The sequence below is a fragment of the Nomascus leucogenys genome, chromosome X (genome assembly GCF_006542625.1).
Source record: "Nomascus leucogenys isolate Asia chromosome X, Asia_NLE_v1, whole genome shotgun sequence".
Lineage (NCBI taxonomy): Eukaryota > Metazoa > Chordata > Mammalia > Primates > Hylobatidae > Nomascus > Nomascus leucogenys.
Genome location: NC_044406.1, coordinates 120,165,453 through 120,181,069, shown reverse-complemented (window position 1 = coordinate 120,181,069; position 15,617 = coordinate 120,165,453). Strand labels below are relative to the sequence as shown.

The 15,617-nt window shown below is 38.1% G+C and overlaps 1 protein-coding gene across 3 annotated transcripts in view; it reads right to left on the bottom strand.

Moving 5' to 3' along the window:
* The window catches only part of PHF6 (PHD finger protein 6), a 55,410-nt gene that overhangs the window by 22,472 nt on the left and 17,321 nt on the right, over positions 1-15,617 (bottom strand). For all 3 annotated transcript variants that reach the window (XM_030807098.1, XM_004092524.3, XM_003272637.2), the window contains exons 4-5: positions 12,548-12,681; positions 12,228-12,271 (exon numbers count right to left, since the gene is read on the bottom strand). In XM_030807098.1, coding sequence (XP_030662958.1) covers positions 12,228-12,271; positions 12,548-12,681 — 178 coding nt within the window. The remainder of the gene's footprint in view (positions 1-12,227; positions 12,272-12,547; positions 12,682-15,617) is intronic.

Below are 15,617 nucleotides of genomic sequence, written 5' to 3'. Positions count from 1 at the left end.
TAATACTCTTGGCATATCTTGTGTAGACTGTAAGCTCTCTGTCCACATGGGGACTCTTTCTTAAATTCTCCAAGGTGCTCACACCTTGCTCAATAAATGTTTGTCAGAGTTAAAAAAAAAAAAAAAAAAAAAAAAGAAAGAAAGAAAGAAAAAGGACAGGCATTAAGATTGAGGCAAGCATCACCATCTCTGCTTTGAATCTTCATGGTTGCTGCAAAAGGAAAACTGGAGGACATTTGCCCTGCCTTTTCCAGTGTAAATGTGATGTGCATTTACTCTGTATGTGCGGAGTCATTTGTGAACTCAGCTTCCTGCTTTTTCAGGAAAGGTATCAAGTAAATGATTTTATATATATTATATGTATAATATATATAAAATCATTTACTTGATTTACTTGAGATACATATATATACATACACATACATATATGTATACAATATATATACATACACACGCACAAACACATGCATATATACATACACATGAATATACAAATTTGTAACATACACCCAAAATATATTATTACTAAAGTGTGCTAAAATGAAATCCGATGTCTGGGATTACTTCGAAATAATCCAAATGAAGAAAGTGAGTGGGGGGTAAAGATGAAACGTTATGCTGTTATTTCTACTGTTACCTAAGTTTGAAATTTCCTATAATGAAAGTTTGTACAGTGTGCTAAATCACAGATGAGCGTACACAATGCCTAACACAGTACTCCGCACATGGGTGAATCAGAAAGAATATGGAGTCGGCCGGGCGTGGTGGCTCACGCCTGTGATCCCAGTACTTTGGGAGGCTGAGGCGGGTAGATCACCTGAGGTCAGGAGTTCGAGACCAGCCTGGCCAACGTGGCAAAACCCTGTCTCTACTAAAAATACAAAACTTATCCAGGCATGGTGGCAGGTGCCTGTAATCCCAGCTACTTGGCTGAGGTGGGAGGATCGCTTGAACCCGGGAGGTGGAGGCTGCAGTGAGCTGAGATCGCACCACTGCACTCCAGTGTGGGTGACAGAATGAGACAAACAAACAAAAAAAGAATATGGAGTCAGTTTTACATGGTGTGAAGACCACAATATGAATACACTACTAAATTTTCCAAGTTAAAGTACAAAGAATTTAAATTCCATTGTCACCTAAGGAAGAGCACACGAAAAGACGGTGATAAAAGCAGGTGGAAGTTTAAAGGAATAATAATGATATAGAACACAGTATTTACAGACATCTTCAAGATATCGTGGGTTTGGTTCCAGACTACCACAGTAAAGCAAGTTATCACAATAAAGCAAATCACACAAATCTCTTCATTTCCCAGTGCATTTAAAAGTTATGTTTACACTATATTGTAGTCTACTAAGAGTATAATAGCATTATGTATAAATAAAGGGTTTGTACCTTCATTAAAAATACTTTATTGCTAAAAAATGCTAACAATCATCTGGGCTTTCCAGTAAGCTGTAATCTTTTCGCTGGTGAAGGGTCTTGCCTTGATGCTGTTGGCTGCTAACTGATCAAGGTGGTGGATGGCTGAAGGATGGGGTGGCTGTGACAATTTCTTAAATTAAGACAACACTGAAGTTTGCCGCATTGATGGACTCTTTCTTTTGTGAAAGATTTCTCTATAGAATGAGATGCTGTTTGATAGCATTTTACCCACAGGAAAACTTCTTTCAAAATTAGAGTCAATCCTCTCAAACCCTGCCACTGCTTTATTAACCATGTTTACGGAATATTCTGAATCTTTTGTTGTCTATTCAACAATGTTCACAGCATCTTCACCAGAAGTACACTCTATCTCAAGAAACTACTTTCTTTGTTCATCCATAAGAAGCAACTCCTCATCTGTTAAAGTTTGAACATGAGATTGCAGCAATCCAGTCCCATCTTCAGGCTCCACTTCTAATTCTAGTTCTCTTGCTATTTCTACGACATCTGCAGTGACTTCCTCCACTGAAGTCTTGAACCTCTCAAAGTCATCCGTGAGGGTTGGAATAAACTTCTTCCAAATTCCCATTAACGTCGATATGTTGACCTCTGCCCTTGAATCACAAATGTTCTCAATGGCATCCAGAATTATGAATCCTTTCCAGAAGGTTTTTAATTACCTTGCCCAGATTCATCACAGAAATCACTATGTATGGTAGCTGCAGCCTCATGAAATGTATTTCTTAAATAATAAGACTTGAAAGTCCAAAGTACTCCTTGATCCATGGGCTCTATGGACTGCAGAATGAATGCTGTACTAGCATGCATGAAGACAACATTCATCTCCTTGTAGATCTCCATCAGAGCTCTTGGGTGACCAGATGCATTGTCAATAAGCAGTAATATTTTGAAAGGAATCTTTTTCTCTGAGCAGTAGGTGTCAAGAGTGGGCTTAAAATATTCAGTAAACCATGCTATAAACAGATGTGCTATCATTCATTTATAGAGCATAAACAGAGTAGATTTATTGTAATTCTTAAGGGCCCTAGGATTTTTAAAATGCTAAATGAGGATTGGCTTTAAAGTCACCAGCTGCATTAGCCCCTAACAAGACTCAGTCTGTCTTTTGAAGCTTTGAGGCCAGGCATTGACATCTCTCTAGCTATGAACGTCCTAGATGGCATCTTCTTCCAATACAAGGCTGTTTCATTGATATTAAAAATCTGTTGTTTTGTGTAGGCAACTTCATCAATGATCTTAGCTAGATCCTCTGTGTAACTCACTATAGTTTCTACATCAGCACTTGCTGCTTTCACCTTGCACCTTTATTGTATGGAGACTTCTTTCCTTAAATCTAATGAACCAACCTCTGCTAGCTTCAAATTTTTCTTCTGTAGATTCCTCACCTCTCTCAGCCTTCATAGAATTGAAGAATTAGAGGCTTGCTCTGGATTAGGCTTTGGCTTAAGGGAATGTTGTGGCTGGTTTGATCTTCTATCCAGACCACTAAAACTTTCCCCATATCAGCAATAGGGCTGTTTCACTTTCTTGTCATTTGTGTGTTCCCTGGAATAGCACTTTTAACTTCCTCCAAGAACTTTTCTTTTGCATTCACAACTTGGCTGTTTGGTACAAGAGGCCTAGCTTTGGCCTGTCTCAGCTTTCAACATGCCTTCCTCACTAAGCTTAATAATTTCAGCTTTGGATTTAAAGTGAGAAAAGTACAACTCTTCCTTTTACTTAAACACTTAAGAGGCCATTAGAGGGTTATTAATTGGTCTAATTTCAATACTGTTATGTCTTAGAGAATAGGGAAACCCAAAAAGAGGGAGAGAGATGGAGAACGGCTGGTTGGGGAAGCAGCCAGAACACACACCACATTTATCAATTAAGTTCACTGTCTTACATGGGCACGGTTCATGATGTCCCTAAACAATTTGCAATAGTAATATCAAAGATCATTGATCACAGATCACCATAACGGATAAAAAAATGAAAAGGTTTGAAATATTGTGAGAATTGCCAAAACGTGACAGAAACAAAGTGAGCACATCCTGTCGGAAAAAATGATGCCAAAAGACTTGCTCAGTGCAAGGTTGCCACAAACCTTCAATTTGTAAAAAATGCAGTTATCTGTGAAGCACAATAAACTGAAGTGTAATAAAATAAGGTATGCCTGTACTGAGCCATTGTTTAGAGTTGTACACGCATTATTTTTCATTTAATCCTTAGAATAATCCTATGAGGTAGGTTTTTTAAAAAATCCCCCAAATTTTACAGATGCAATATCTAAGGCTCTCCTGTGAGAGCGATCAAATAATTTGCCCCAGATCATGTGCCTAGGATGTGGCAGAGCTAAGATTTAAATAGACCTTATTTCGAAGCCCATACTCTTAACCAGTGTATAATACTGCCTTCCCAGTACTTCATAAGTCTATTCAATGCTACTCAAAGGTTTTTAAAGAGCTTAATATCAACATCAAAATCTCCCTATATTTCCATTTAATAAAAGTAATGCAAACTGCGGCCAGGTGCGGTGGCTCACGCCTGTAATCCCAGCACTTTGGGAGGCCAAGATGGGCAGATCACGAGGTCAGGAGATCGAGACCATCCTGGCCAACATGGTGAAACACTGTCTCTACTAAAAACACAAAAATTAGCTGGGCGTGGTGGTGGCGCTTGCCTGTAATCCCAGCTACTCGGGAGGCTGAGGCAGGAGAATCACTTGAACCAGGGAGGCAGAGGTTGCAGTGAGCTGAGATCGTGCCACTGCATTCCAGCCCGGGCGACAGAATGAGACTCTGTCTCAACCAAACAAACAAACAAAAAACAACAACCAATAAGTGAATTATTAAAGCAGGTAAAGGCTTCAAATCTACATAAATTATAACATTTTTAAGATACTTTTAATATAACTACGGTGACCCTATTTCCTGAAACATAAACTGAGTTATATCATTTGACAAGCAATTTCTAATATAAAGTTTCAGAACTGTCCATTAGGGAATCCACCAGGTCCTTGAATAAAATACAGACTATAGCCTCCAAGGTTAGGCACAAAAGATTCCTTTACACCATCTCAGAAAGCATGGGATTTTGTGGTCACTGTAATTCTAACACTTATCACCACTTTATCTTTTTAAGTAATTTCAGACTTATAAAAAAAGTTGTCATAAAAATTCCTGCATACCCTTCACCCAGATTCTAAAAATAATATTTTACCACATTTGCTTTATCATTCATTCTCTCTCAATATCCATACACATTTTTTCCTAAAAGGTTTAAGAGTAAGATGAAGCCATGATGTCACCACTGTATTTTAATGTTTGTCACATATCTGTCACTTAATTATGTCCTCCCCCACTCCCCCCAAACTAAAATTACATATGTATTAGTCTCATTTGATACACGAGGACACTTTGCCTTGTGAATAAGTTAACCAAGTTAAGACCTAGTGGATGGCAGTTTCAGACTTTCTGTCCAGATACCCTTTCTACTTCACACTGTTAAATGATGTGAGAACTTAGGAGGAAGAAGATGGAGCATAAACTAGGAAGATGTAAGATGAGGAAAACAGTGGTTAAGAAGAGAAGACAATCAGAAACGGGACAGACAAGGCTTTAGAATACTAGGAGGAGCGTTGGTGTACTGGTAAGTTGGGCATTACTCTCCCCAATTTACCACACTCAAAAACCTTATAATCACATAAAATGGTTCTATTTCTGACATCCCTATGTCACACTCTGGGACCACAAATGCTTGTTTTCCTAAGTACTTTCATTCTCATTGTTCTTCAACCCTATTAGGACCTCTAGTCCATTGATGCCTTCTTGTTTCTTGTTCTGCTGTCACTTCCCTCCCTATCTAGCTCAAACTGCTCTCTTGCAAATATCCTAAACTCCCATATCCCTTTACTTCGTTAAACTCAATTGGCAAGATCCCAATTTTTATTTACCCAACCAGCCACTTTCTCTATGCACATACAGGATCCTGAATTACTGGTGGAAAAGTCACATCACTTAACTGTTGGGAACCACTACATAAACTCATGGGTACTAACCTCAACAGGGCCCTCAACCTATTCTGGAAACCTTACATTTCTCCAGGCAAACTTCCTCTCCCAGTCTTCAGAGCTATTCTTTCAAACGGTTCTCTTTCCTTCAGCTTCCAACCCTCACACCTTTTGCTACATTCTCCTTCACAGAGAAGACAGACCAGATGGGACCCACTTATCCTCTTCGTTCCCTCTTATTACAGTGGAAATGCCCTTCTATCACAGGCCAATTGTTTTGCTTGGGTGCTGAATCCTTTTTCCTTTACCTTCAATCTCTTCCTGCCCATAGCAACCCTTCTCATAAGGGTCTATGTATCAATTAATTCTCCTCCTAAAAAAAAAAAAAAAAAAAAAAAAAAAAAAAAAACCGAAGGCTGGGAGGGTGGCTCAATGCTTATAATTCCAGTACTTTAAAAGGCTAGGGTGGAGGACTACTTGAACCCAGGAGTTCGAGACCAGCCTGGGCAATGTGGCAAGACCCCGTTTCTACAAAAAAAAATGTAAAAAAAATTAGCCGGGTGTGGTGGCACATGCCTGTGGTTCTAGCTACTCAGGAGGCTGAGGTGGGAAGATCGCTTGAGCCTGGGAGGTTGAGGCTGCAGTGAGCCGTGATTGAGCCACTGGATTCCAGCCTGCGTGATAGAGTGAGACCCTGTCTTAAAATAATAAATAAAAATAAAAGGCAATTAAGTGAAAGAGGCCAATCTGAAAAAAGCTATACACTGTATGATTCCAACTACGACATTCTGGAAAAGGCAAAGCTATGGAGACAGTAAAAGTATCAGTGGTTGCCAGAGGTTGGGTAGGGGAAAGGGATGAACAGGTGGAGCACAGGGGATTTTCAGGGCAGTGAAATGAATCTGTATGATACTGTAATGGTAGGTACATGTCATTATACACGTCAAAACCCATAGCATGTACCACACCAAGAGTGCACTAATTTAAACTATGGACTTTGGGTGATAATGATGTGCCAATATTGCTTCATCCGTTGTAACAAGCGTACCACTCTGGTGTGGGATGTTAATAGTGGATAGGCTGTGTGTGTGTGTGTGTGTGTGTGTGTGTGTGTGTGTATGTATGTATGTTAGGGGTTGGGGAAGCGGAGATATACAGGAACTCTGTACTTTGTGCTCAATTTTGCTATGAACCTAAAACTGTTCTAAAAATAAAGTCTATTAATTAAGGGAAAAAAGCCACCCTTTAACTTCCTTCTAACTATTCCCTGCCCCTTTACAAGCAAACATATTAGGAGGCTTACCCGTGTTACTATTAACATCCTACACCAGAGTGGTACATTTGTTACAATGGATGAACCAATATAGGCATATCATTATCACCTGAAGTCCACAGTTTACATTAGGGTACTCTTAGTGTGGTACATTCTATGGATTTTGACATGTATGTAACATGCCATGTCACAAATCTTCAATTTCTCACTTCCCATTTGTCGAGGTGCATGTCAATATGGCTTTTGCCCCTATTACTCTACCCAAACTATTTTCTAAGGTCACCCATAGCTCTGTTGTCACTGAATCCAATGGATACTTTTTCAACAGCCCACCAAGTTGACCATTTGGTTCCTTCAGGAACTATTCTCTTCCTTCCTTTGGTTTCCAGGATGTAACACTAATCTGACTTTCCTCCTACCTCTCTAGCCATTCTTTTTCTCTCCCTTTGCAGGCCCATCCTTCTATAACCAGCCTTTAATTGTTAAAGTTCCTCAAGGCTCAGTCCTAGGCCCTTTCCTCTTCTGAACTCTCTCCTTAGGGGATTTTTCCTCCACTCACAAAGATGCAATTATCTATACTCATACTTGGCAAATTTCTATCTCTAGCCAAGATCTCTATTCTGAGAACAAGAACCATATAATCAATCCATCTGCTTCTCTGATATCCCCACTTAGCTAGCTCATAGGTACCTCAAACTTGATCTTTCAAACTTAACTCATCAACTTTCCCCATAAGCTTACTTCACCTCTCCTGTTATCTAAGCAAGTGGCACCCTCAGTCACCCATTTGCATATGCCAGAAACCTTGGAGTCATCTCCAATATCTCTTTTCCCTTATCCCTATATTGGATGCACCTAAGTCCTATCAATTCTATCTTCAAACACTCTCTCAAATTTGTCTACTTCTGCTCATCCCCGTAGTTACAACTCTAGTCCAAGCCTTCTATCATTACTAACCAGGATTCCTGCAACAAGCCACTCTCTTTGCTTAAAACCCTCAATTACCTCTTGCTGTTCTTAGGATAATATTCAAAATCCCTACCAATCTGGCCCGTGTATTCCTCTCCCAACCTCATGTGCCACTCTACCTATCAGTTTTGTTTGCCTGAATAAGAGACAGGGTCTCATTCTGTTGCCTAGGCTGGAGTGGAGTGGTGTGATCGTAGCTCCCTGCAGCCTTGAGATTCTGGAATCAAGTAATCCTCCTGCCTCAGCCTCCCGAGTAGCTGGGACTACTGGTGCACATCATGCTCAGCTAATTTTTAAATTTTTTGTAGAGAGAGGATCTCGCTATGTTGTCCAGGCTGGTCTTAAACTCCTGGCCTCAAGCCATCTCCTCACTGGAGCCTCCCAAAATGCTAGGATTACAGGCATGAACCACCATGTCTGCCTCTATCTATCTTTTACTTACATAGCTTTCTATCAATTCCTTGGAAGCATCAAGTTCCGCCCTGTCTAAGTCTTCAAAGATCCTGTTCCTTCTGCATAGAATGTGCCTCCAATCCTCTTTAGTCTTTTAAGACTTAATTTAAATGAAATTTCTTCATAGGTCCCCCCAAACATTTGCTCATGGCACTCTAATTTCTCATTCATGGCATTTATTATAATTGTAACCTATTAATTGTGCAACTATTTATTTAATGTACATCTCTCATATTAGACTTCAAGCTCTTTGGGGCAGAGACCCATCTAATTTATGCCTATATCCCCAATTACCTAACAGGCCTGGCAAATAGTAGCTGAACTATATTTACCAGCTTGTATATAATTCCAGAAGGACTCTGTCCTCAGTTAACTGTCACCATTGATAGGGGAGATATTTTTTAACAGAAATACTTTCTTTTTATTTTGGAGACCAAGTCTTGCTCTGTCACCCAGGCTGGAGTGCAAATGGCATAATCTCGGCTCACTGCAACCTCCGCCGCCTGGGTTCAAGCAATTCTCCCACTTCAGCCTCCTGAGTAGCTGGGATTACAGATGTGTGCCACCACACCGAGCTAATTTTTGTATTTTTAGTAGAGACGGGGTTTCACCATGTTGGCCAGGCTGGTCTCGAACTCCTGACCTCAGGTGATCCACCAGCCTTGGCCTCCCAAAGTGCTGGGATTACAGGAGTGAGCCACTGTGCCAGCCCAGAAATGCTTTCTTATATGTTTCGAATCATTTTATAGGCAACTTATCTAAGCCCATCACCACTAACAGGTAAATACATACAGTTCCTGGGACGGGCATTCTAATAACCTAGTGACATAATGATAGCTAAAAACTCCATATAGATTTTTTAAATTGCTTTTCAAATCCACAGTCCATTTTTTCCTGAAGCAAAACTGATGACATAGGTTTTAGGTATTTAATATTCAATAATATTTTATTTGTGATGGAAAAATTGAATTGCTATATTATGCAATTATTCTCAAATTTAATATTTCAAAACAGCTCATTTTATATAAAGCTAACATGGCAGATTGAATTATATATTAATAGCATTTATCATATTAAGTATTAGCAAAGTAAGTATTGAGCCACAGATGGCAAATGACCAAGACATTACCATAGATATTAATTCTTCTTTGTTCTGGAGACTAGTGCAGTACAATTCTTTTTTTTTTTTTAGTGCAATACAATTCTTAAAAGACAGTCCCTGAAATACAATCCTATAACCTCCCATCATAAACCACAATCATAAAGGAGAACATATGTTTCCCATTAGAACAATGGAATAATTGGAAGTTCTGTTTCTGACAAAGCACTCAAAATCAACTAAATTTGAGCTAGATCAATGTGATAAAAGCCAGAAATCAATAAATATAAAGCTTTAATACTTGAAATTATAAAATTATTCTTTCAAGGTCCACAATGTGAGTATAAACATACTATATATAAAAATGACACAAGCCCCCCACCCACTGTTCTGTAGACGTACACATCGAATCCCAAATTCAAATTAATTGTATCACAAATCTGAAGTTATAATAATGCTGCCAGTTACATTAAAAGAAAAGTCTTGAAAAGTATGAATTTAGATCTCTATTAAGTGTCACAGTGCTAAAACATGGCCAAAATTATTCTACTTTATATAGTTTGCAGTGACTTCTCCCTACCACTAGATGGTACTGTCAGCTTCAGAAATCCAGGGAATAAAATGGGAGCTATCTACATAATCAGTATATATTAATCATCCTTCTTAATTATCTCAAATATCCTGTCTCAGTGTGCTCATACTTGTATTCATCAGATCATGAGTCTCAGTCCTCAGCTTAACATACAGCATAACATAGTCTCAATCCTCAGCTTAACTTGAATTGTTTGAAATAGGGATGGATACCCCATTCTCCATGATGTGCTTATTTCACATTGTGGGCCTGTATCAAAATATCTCATGTACTCCATAAATACACACCTACTCTGTACTCACAAAAATTAAAACCATATAGGGCCACTACAATCTTAAAGAGAATGAAATAAATGCACTGTTAAAATCTGAAGTAATGAAAGGTGGAAAAGCATACTCAATCTTTCACAAAGGATTTTCCCATTCAATTCTAGAATTCAGTGAGCAGAAAACAGAAGAAAAGCACTACTAAGGTTTTTTCCGTCATATTTTATCACCTCAAAAAAACATCGTTATTATTTATCCAGCTTGTTTACCTTAAAGACTAGATTTTGCTAACGACTGTATTTTTAACCAACACTTTAAAGTATCTGGACTAATCTCGAGTCCAGAAGTGGAAACAATATTGTTTTGTATTATAAAAGCCAAGATCTAGAGATCAAAAAGGGCCACCAATTTTAACATGAGAATACCAATAATTAGGTAAATCTGCATAAAAGAAACAACTTCCTAAAACAACAGTGCTCAAACCATTATAATTCTAAGCAACATATTCTCAAAAGTGAACAAAAATTTTAAAGATCTCTAATCTAAATGAAGGGCTAGAACAATCGCAGATTACAACTAAGCCATTTTATATTGCTAGTAAAAGTATCAAAACCATCTGTTTGAAAAGGTTTGAAACAAGTCAGAACTCGATATCAGAGTTTTCCCATACTTTTTAAAGATCAAGTGCAACTTGGCTAACTATATATAAATATGACTAACCTGATTTTATATAAATTTAAGTAGAAACAAACTATAAAATAATTTTTTAAGTTTGTATTTTAAATTTGGTTACTTATTAACATATTGGCATTTTTTAAAGTACTACAGATGTGAATAAAAATATAACAGAAAGCCTGGTGATCACAAAATGTACTACTATTACCAAGCTCACATCATTTATAATATGACAGTATCAAGGATCCCAATTATCATCCTTAAAGAAACACGCAGCTGGCCGGGCACAGTGGCTCACACCTGTAATCCCAGCACTTTGGGAGGCCGAGGTGAGTGGATCACCTGAGGTGAGGAGTTCGAGACCAGCCTGGCCAACATGGCAAAATCCCGTCTCTACTAAAAATACAAAAATTAGCCAAGCGTAGTGGCGGGTATCTGTAATCCCAGCTACTCAGGAGGCTGAGGCAGGAGAATTACTTGAACCCAGGAGGCAGAGGTTGCAGTGAGCTGAGATTGCGCCACTGCACTCTGGGCAACAGAGCGAGATTCCGTCTCAAAAAAAAAAAGAAAAAAGATAAAAGAAACGAGGCTGGGCGCGGTGGCTCATGCCTGTAATCTCAGCACTTTGGGAGGCCAAGGCGGGCAGATCACGAGGTCAGGAGATCAAGACTATCCTGGCTAACATGGTGAAACCCCATCTCCACTAAAAATACAAAAAATTAGCCGGGCGTGGTGGCAGGCACCTGAAGTCCCAGCTACTCGGGAGGCTGAGGCAGAGAATGGTGTGAACCTGGGAGGCGGAGCTTGCAGTGAGCCGAGATTGTGCCACTGCACTCCAGCCTGGGCCACACAGCGAGACTCCATCTCAAAAAAAAAAAAAAGAAATGAAACACGCAGCCACCAGCATAATTTCTTACTAAAAATAGATTTTCAGCATATACTTTACAAGGACTTTGGGGTAAAAGTTTTCTTAAAAGTTCAGATCTTGGCCAGATGCAATGGCTCACGCCTGTAATCCCAGCACTTTGGGAGGCTGAGACAGGTGGATCACGATGTCAGGAGTTCAAGACCAGCCTGGCCAACACGGTGAAACCCCGTCTCTACTAAAAATACAAAAATTAGCTGGGCATTGTGGCGCACGTCTGTAATCCCAGCTACTCGGGAGGCTGAGGCAGGAGAATCGCTCGAACCTGGAAGGCAGAGGTTGCAGTAAGCTGTGATCACACCACTGCACTCCAGCCTGGGCGACAGAGCAAGACTTCGTTTCAGGAAAAAAAAAAAAAAAGTTCAGATCTTTTTCACTATGCACATTAGTTTATCCTAACACTTTTCTCAATTCTTCTAAATGTACTGAATGTTGAGATATGTCTTATGGGTAAAATTAATATCGTATAATTCACTAATCTATACTCAAATTTCTTCTTGAAACTGAAAAGTGGCTGAAACGTTGCTAAATGATGTACCTTCGGAGTTATGTGCAGTTTTCTTGTGTTTTCGGCAATAGACCCTATAAAAAATGAAGAAATCAAAAATTAGTAAGCAAACTAAATTAAACTCACTTTTCAAATTAAGAAAACGAGCAGTACACTTCACCCCATTCACTAGCTGGGTTCAAAAGATATTATTAAACTTCCTGTACTATTTCTCTAAGTATTAAATTTCTTATCAAAAACACCCTTTATGATGCTGATGAAATGCTTTGAAATGGGAAAAATTTTTACAAAAGCCCAAAGAAAGTATGATTGTTAAAAAAAAAAAACTTAAAGAGAAGTTAAATAATTACATGTAAATTCCTTGTGAAGGTTTCTCTCGTATTTGAGCTTTATCATGCAATGCACAGTGGTAGTGGTATGTCCTGTGACATGTTTTCACATCACAACCAATTGTTGCTCCAGGACAATGGCACAAAGAACACATCTACAGCAAAACGACAAAATAATATTATTAGTATGTGACTTTCTAAGGCTATATATCAGATTAGAGGCATATCAATTTCAGTCAAGGAAAACAAATTGGTTATTGAAAACTTTTGTAATTAATACTACCTTTCTTGTTTTCCTCCTTAGAATAACTGGAATAAAATTCTTCTGGGGTATTTTTTTCCCATGTTAAACACTGACAAAATTAACAGAATGTTATTAATGTCTATTGTTTCATTATGGTCAAGAGAAAATTTGAAATACTGTAATTCAGGAATGTGAGCTGTATATAACATTATAAAAGAGATCTTTTAATGCAATCCAGATCTTCCTGGGTACAAGTAACTGGAGAAAATGTCTCATACCAGAAAAAAATGTTTTCCTTAAAATTTCCACGTAATTGCTAGGCGCAGTGGCTCATGGCTGTAATCCCAGCACTTTGGGAGGCAGAGGCAGGCGGATCACAAGGTCAGGAGTTCGAGACCAGCCTGGCCAACATGGTGAAACCCCATCTCTACTAAAAATACAAAAAAATTAGCTGGGTGTGGTAGCACATGCCTGTAATCCCAGCTACTTGAGAGGCTGAAGCATAACTGCTTGAACCCGGGAGGTGGAGGTTGCAGTGAGCCAAGATCGCGCCACTGCACTCCAGCCTGGGCAACAGAGCGAGACTTCATCTAAAAAAAAAAAAAAATCCACTTAATTAATGAGACTCTGGGAAAAAAATCTCACATAACTTACTATTTGAGAACCTGGTAAAATCCATTTAAAGTGAGGGAAGGAGAGAGGATAGAAGAATTAGGTAGTTTTTTTAATATCTTGAGCTCTGAGACTATTTTGTGATGTCAAGTTGATTATATTGTGAAAATATGCACGGTACTTCAATTTAATCTATGTCACTTACCTCTTGCATTATGAATTCAGGCACAGATACAAGAACAGATTCTTTCAATGTATTTTATTATACCTTACCTTTTGAATTTAATGGATAATTCATATTGATTAACTAGCTCATGCTCTACATTTAGGAAAAAAGTTATCTTTAAAAAGTTACATAACGATGACTTTCAGTGGTTTTGATTAACATATCATAATGTACTGTACCAAGAGAACTTTTATAATGAGGCCATTTAACTATACATGACACGCCAAAATAGATTCACAACAAGCTAAATCTAAAAAACTGTTCATTTGTTTCTTGGTTGCTGAATACCTTGTTCTAAAGTGTTCTCATCCCTCTTTTTATTAATTTGAACATAAAGAACACTTAGCATTCCTAACTTTTGGATAACTCGGCCTCTAAGCAATATTGGTGTACCAAGAGACTAATATAAATTCCAATAAAATTTCTTACATTTCTCTAAGCAAGTCAAACACTCAAACTCTAATTCAAGCTAGCATTTAAAAAATATTCATATATGTCAGAAACAGAAACAGTCTCACTACAGCTGTTTCCCAGAAAACATGAGGGCCAGTGCCCATTATTGATACAAGAAATACCCCTTTCTTCCTTAAATAAATACAGAAACTTCAAAGTATTACTGTAAAAAGAAATACTATGCCAAATTATCAAGAAGGCAAAGCTTTTCGATGGCTTATAAATTCTTGAGGTACAGCATTTGAATTGCAGCTTAATTACAAAGTTCTATTACATTAAAGAAATTTTGGAAAACATAAAAAAGCACAAAGAAAATTTTTACATCACTCATACTCACCAAGCAGAGATGCCTTGCAGTGTTACAATGCTTATGTGAAACGTAATTCTACACGTACTATTTTGCAATCTATGTTTTTAACGCATCAAACACTATCCCACTTCACTAGGAACTTTAGGGAAAGTAGTTTATCTTGAAACTTACATCTAAAACAGGTTTAGATGGGTACATTTTGAAAAAAAATATATTAAATTCAATTAGCGAGCAAAACTGAAGAGAGGTGTCATTTAAAATACTATATTGAGCTCAACATTTGACAAGATACAGTTAAGATGGGCACTCTTGTATACAGCTGGAAATTGGTACATACTCTCTAGAATGCAATTTGCCTTATTCAACAAGGTTTTTTAAAAATTTGTATTCTCTAAGCCAGTAATTTTACTCTATAAACCTAGTCTAAAAAATAATCACACTCAAGCAATTAATGCACAAGCACATTCATTGTAGAATTATTTAGAACAGTCTAAAATGTAAAACCACCTACCAACAATTGAAAAATGTTTAGGGCTGGGTATGGCAGCTCACGCCTGTAATCCCAGCACTTTGGGAGGCTGAGGTGGGCGCATCACCTGAGGTCGGGAGTTCAAGACCAGCTTGACCAACATGGAGAAACCCCATCTCAACTAAAAATACAAAACTAGCCTGGTGTGGTGGCGCATGCCTGTAATCCCAGCTACTCGGGAGGCTGAGGCAGGAGAATCACTTGAACCTGGGAGGTGAAGGTTGCGGTGAGCCGAGATTGCACCATTGCACTCCAGCCTGGGCAAAAAGAGTGAAACTCCATCTCAAAAAAAAAAAAAAAAAAAAAAAAAAAAAAAAAAAAAGAAAAAAAGAGAAGAAAAAGAAAAAATGTTTAAATAAATTATAGTATATACATACGAGAGAATGTTCTACAGCCACTCTTTTCAAAGAAATTGGAATGGCTCAGGAAGATCTATGTGTAATGTTAAGTAAAAAAAAATGAGGCAGGATACAAAACTATGTGAATTATGAACCCAACTATGTTTATAACATAGATTCTTTAAAACAGGTAGAAGTAAAAACAGCAAAATGCTAAGTGGCTATCTCTGGGTGGCTGGTTTTCTTCATAATGCCCTGTATTTTTATTTTTCTACAATGGGCAAAAGTACTTTTATATGCAAAAATATTATTTAAAAAACAAATTAGAAAAACTCTAGTAAATGGTTTCAATACCCATCTCTCAGTCTGGTGAAAATAA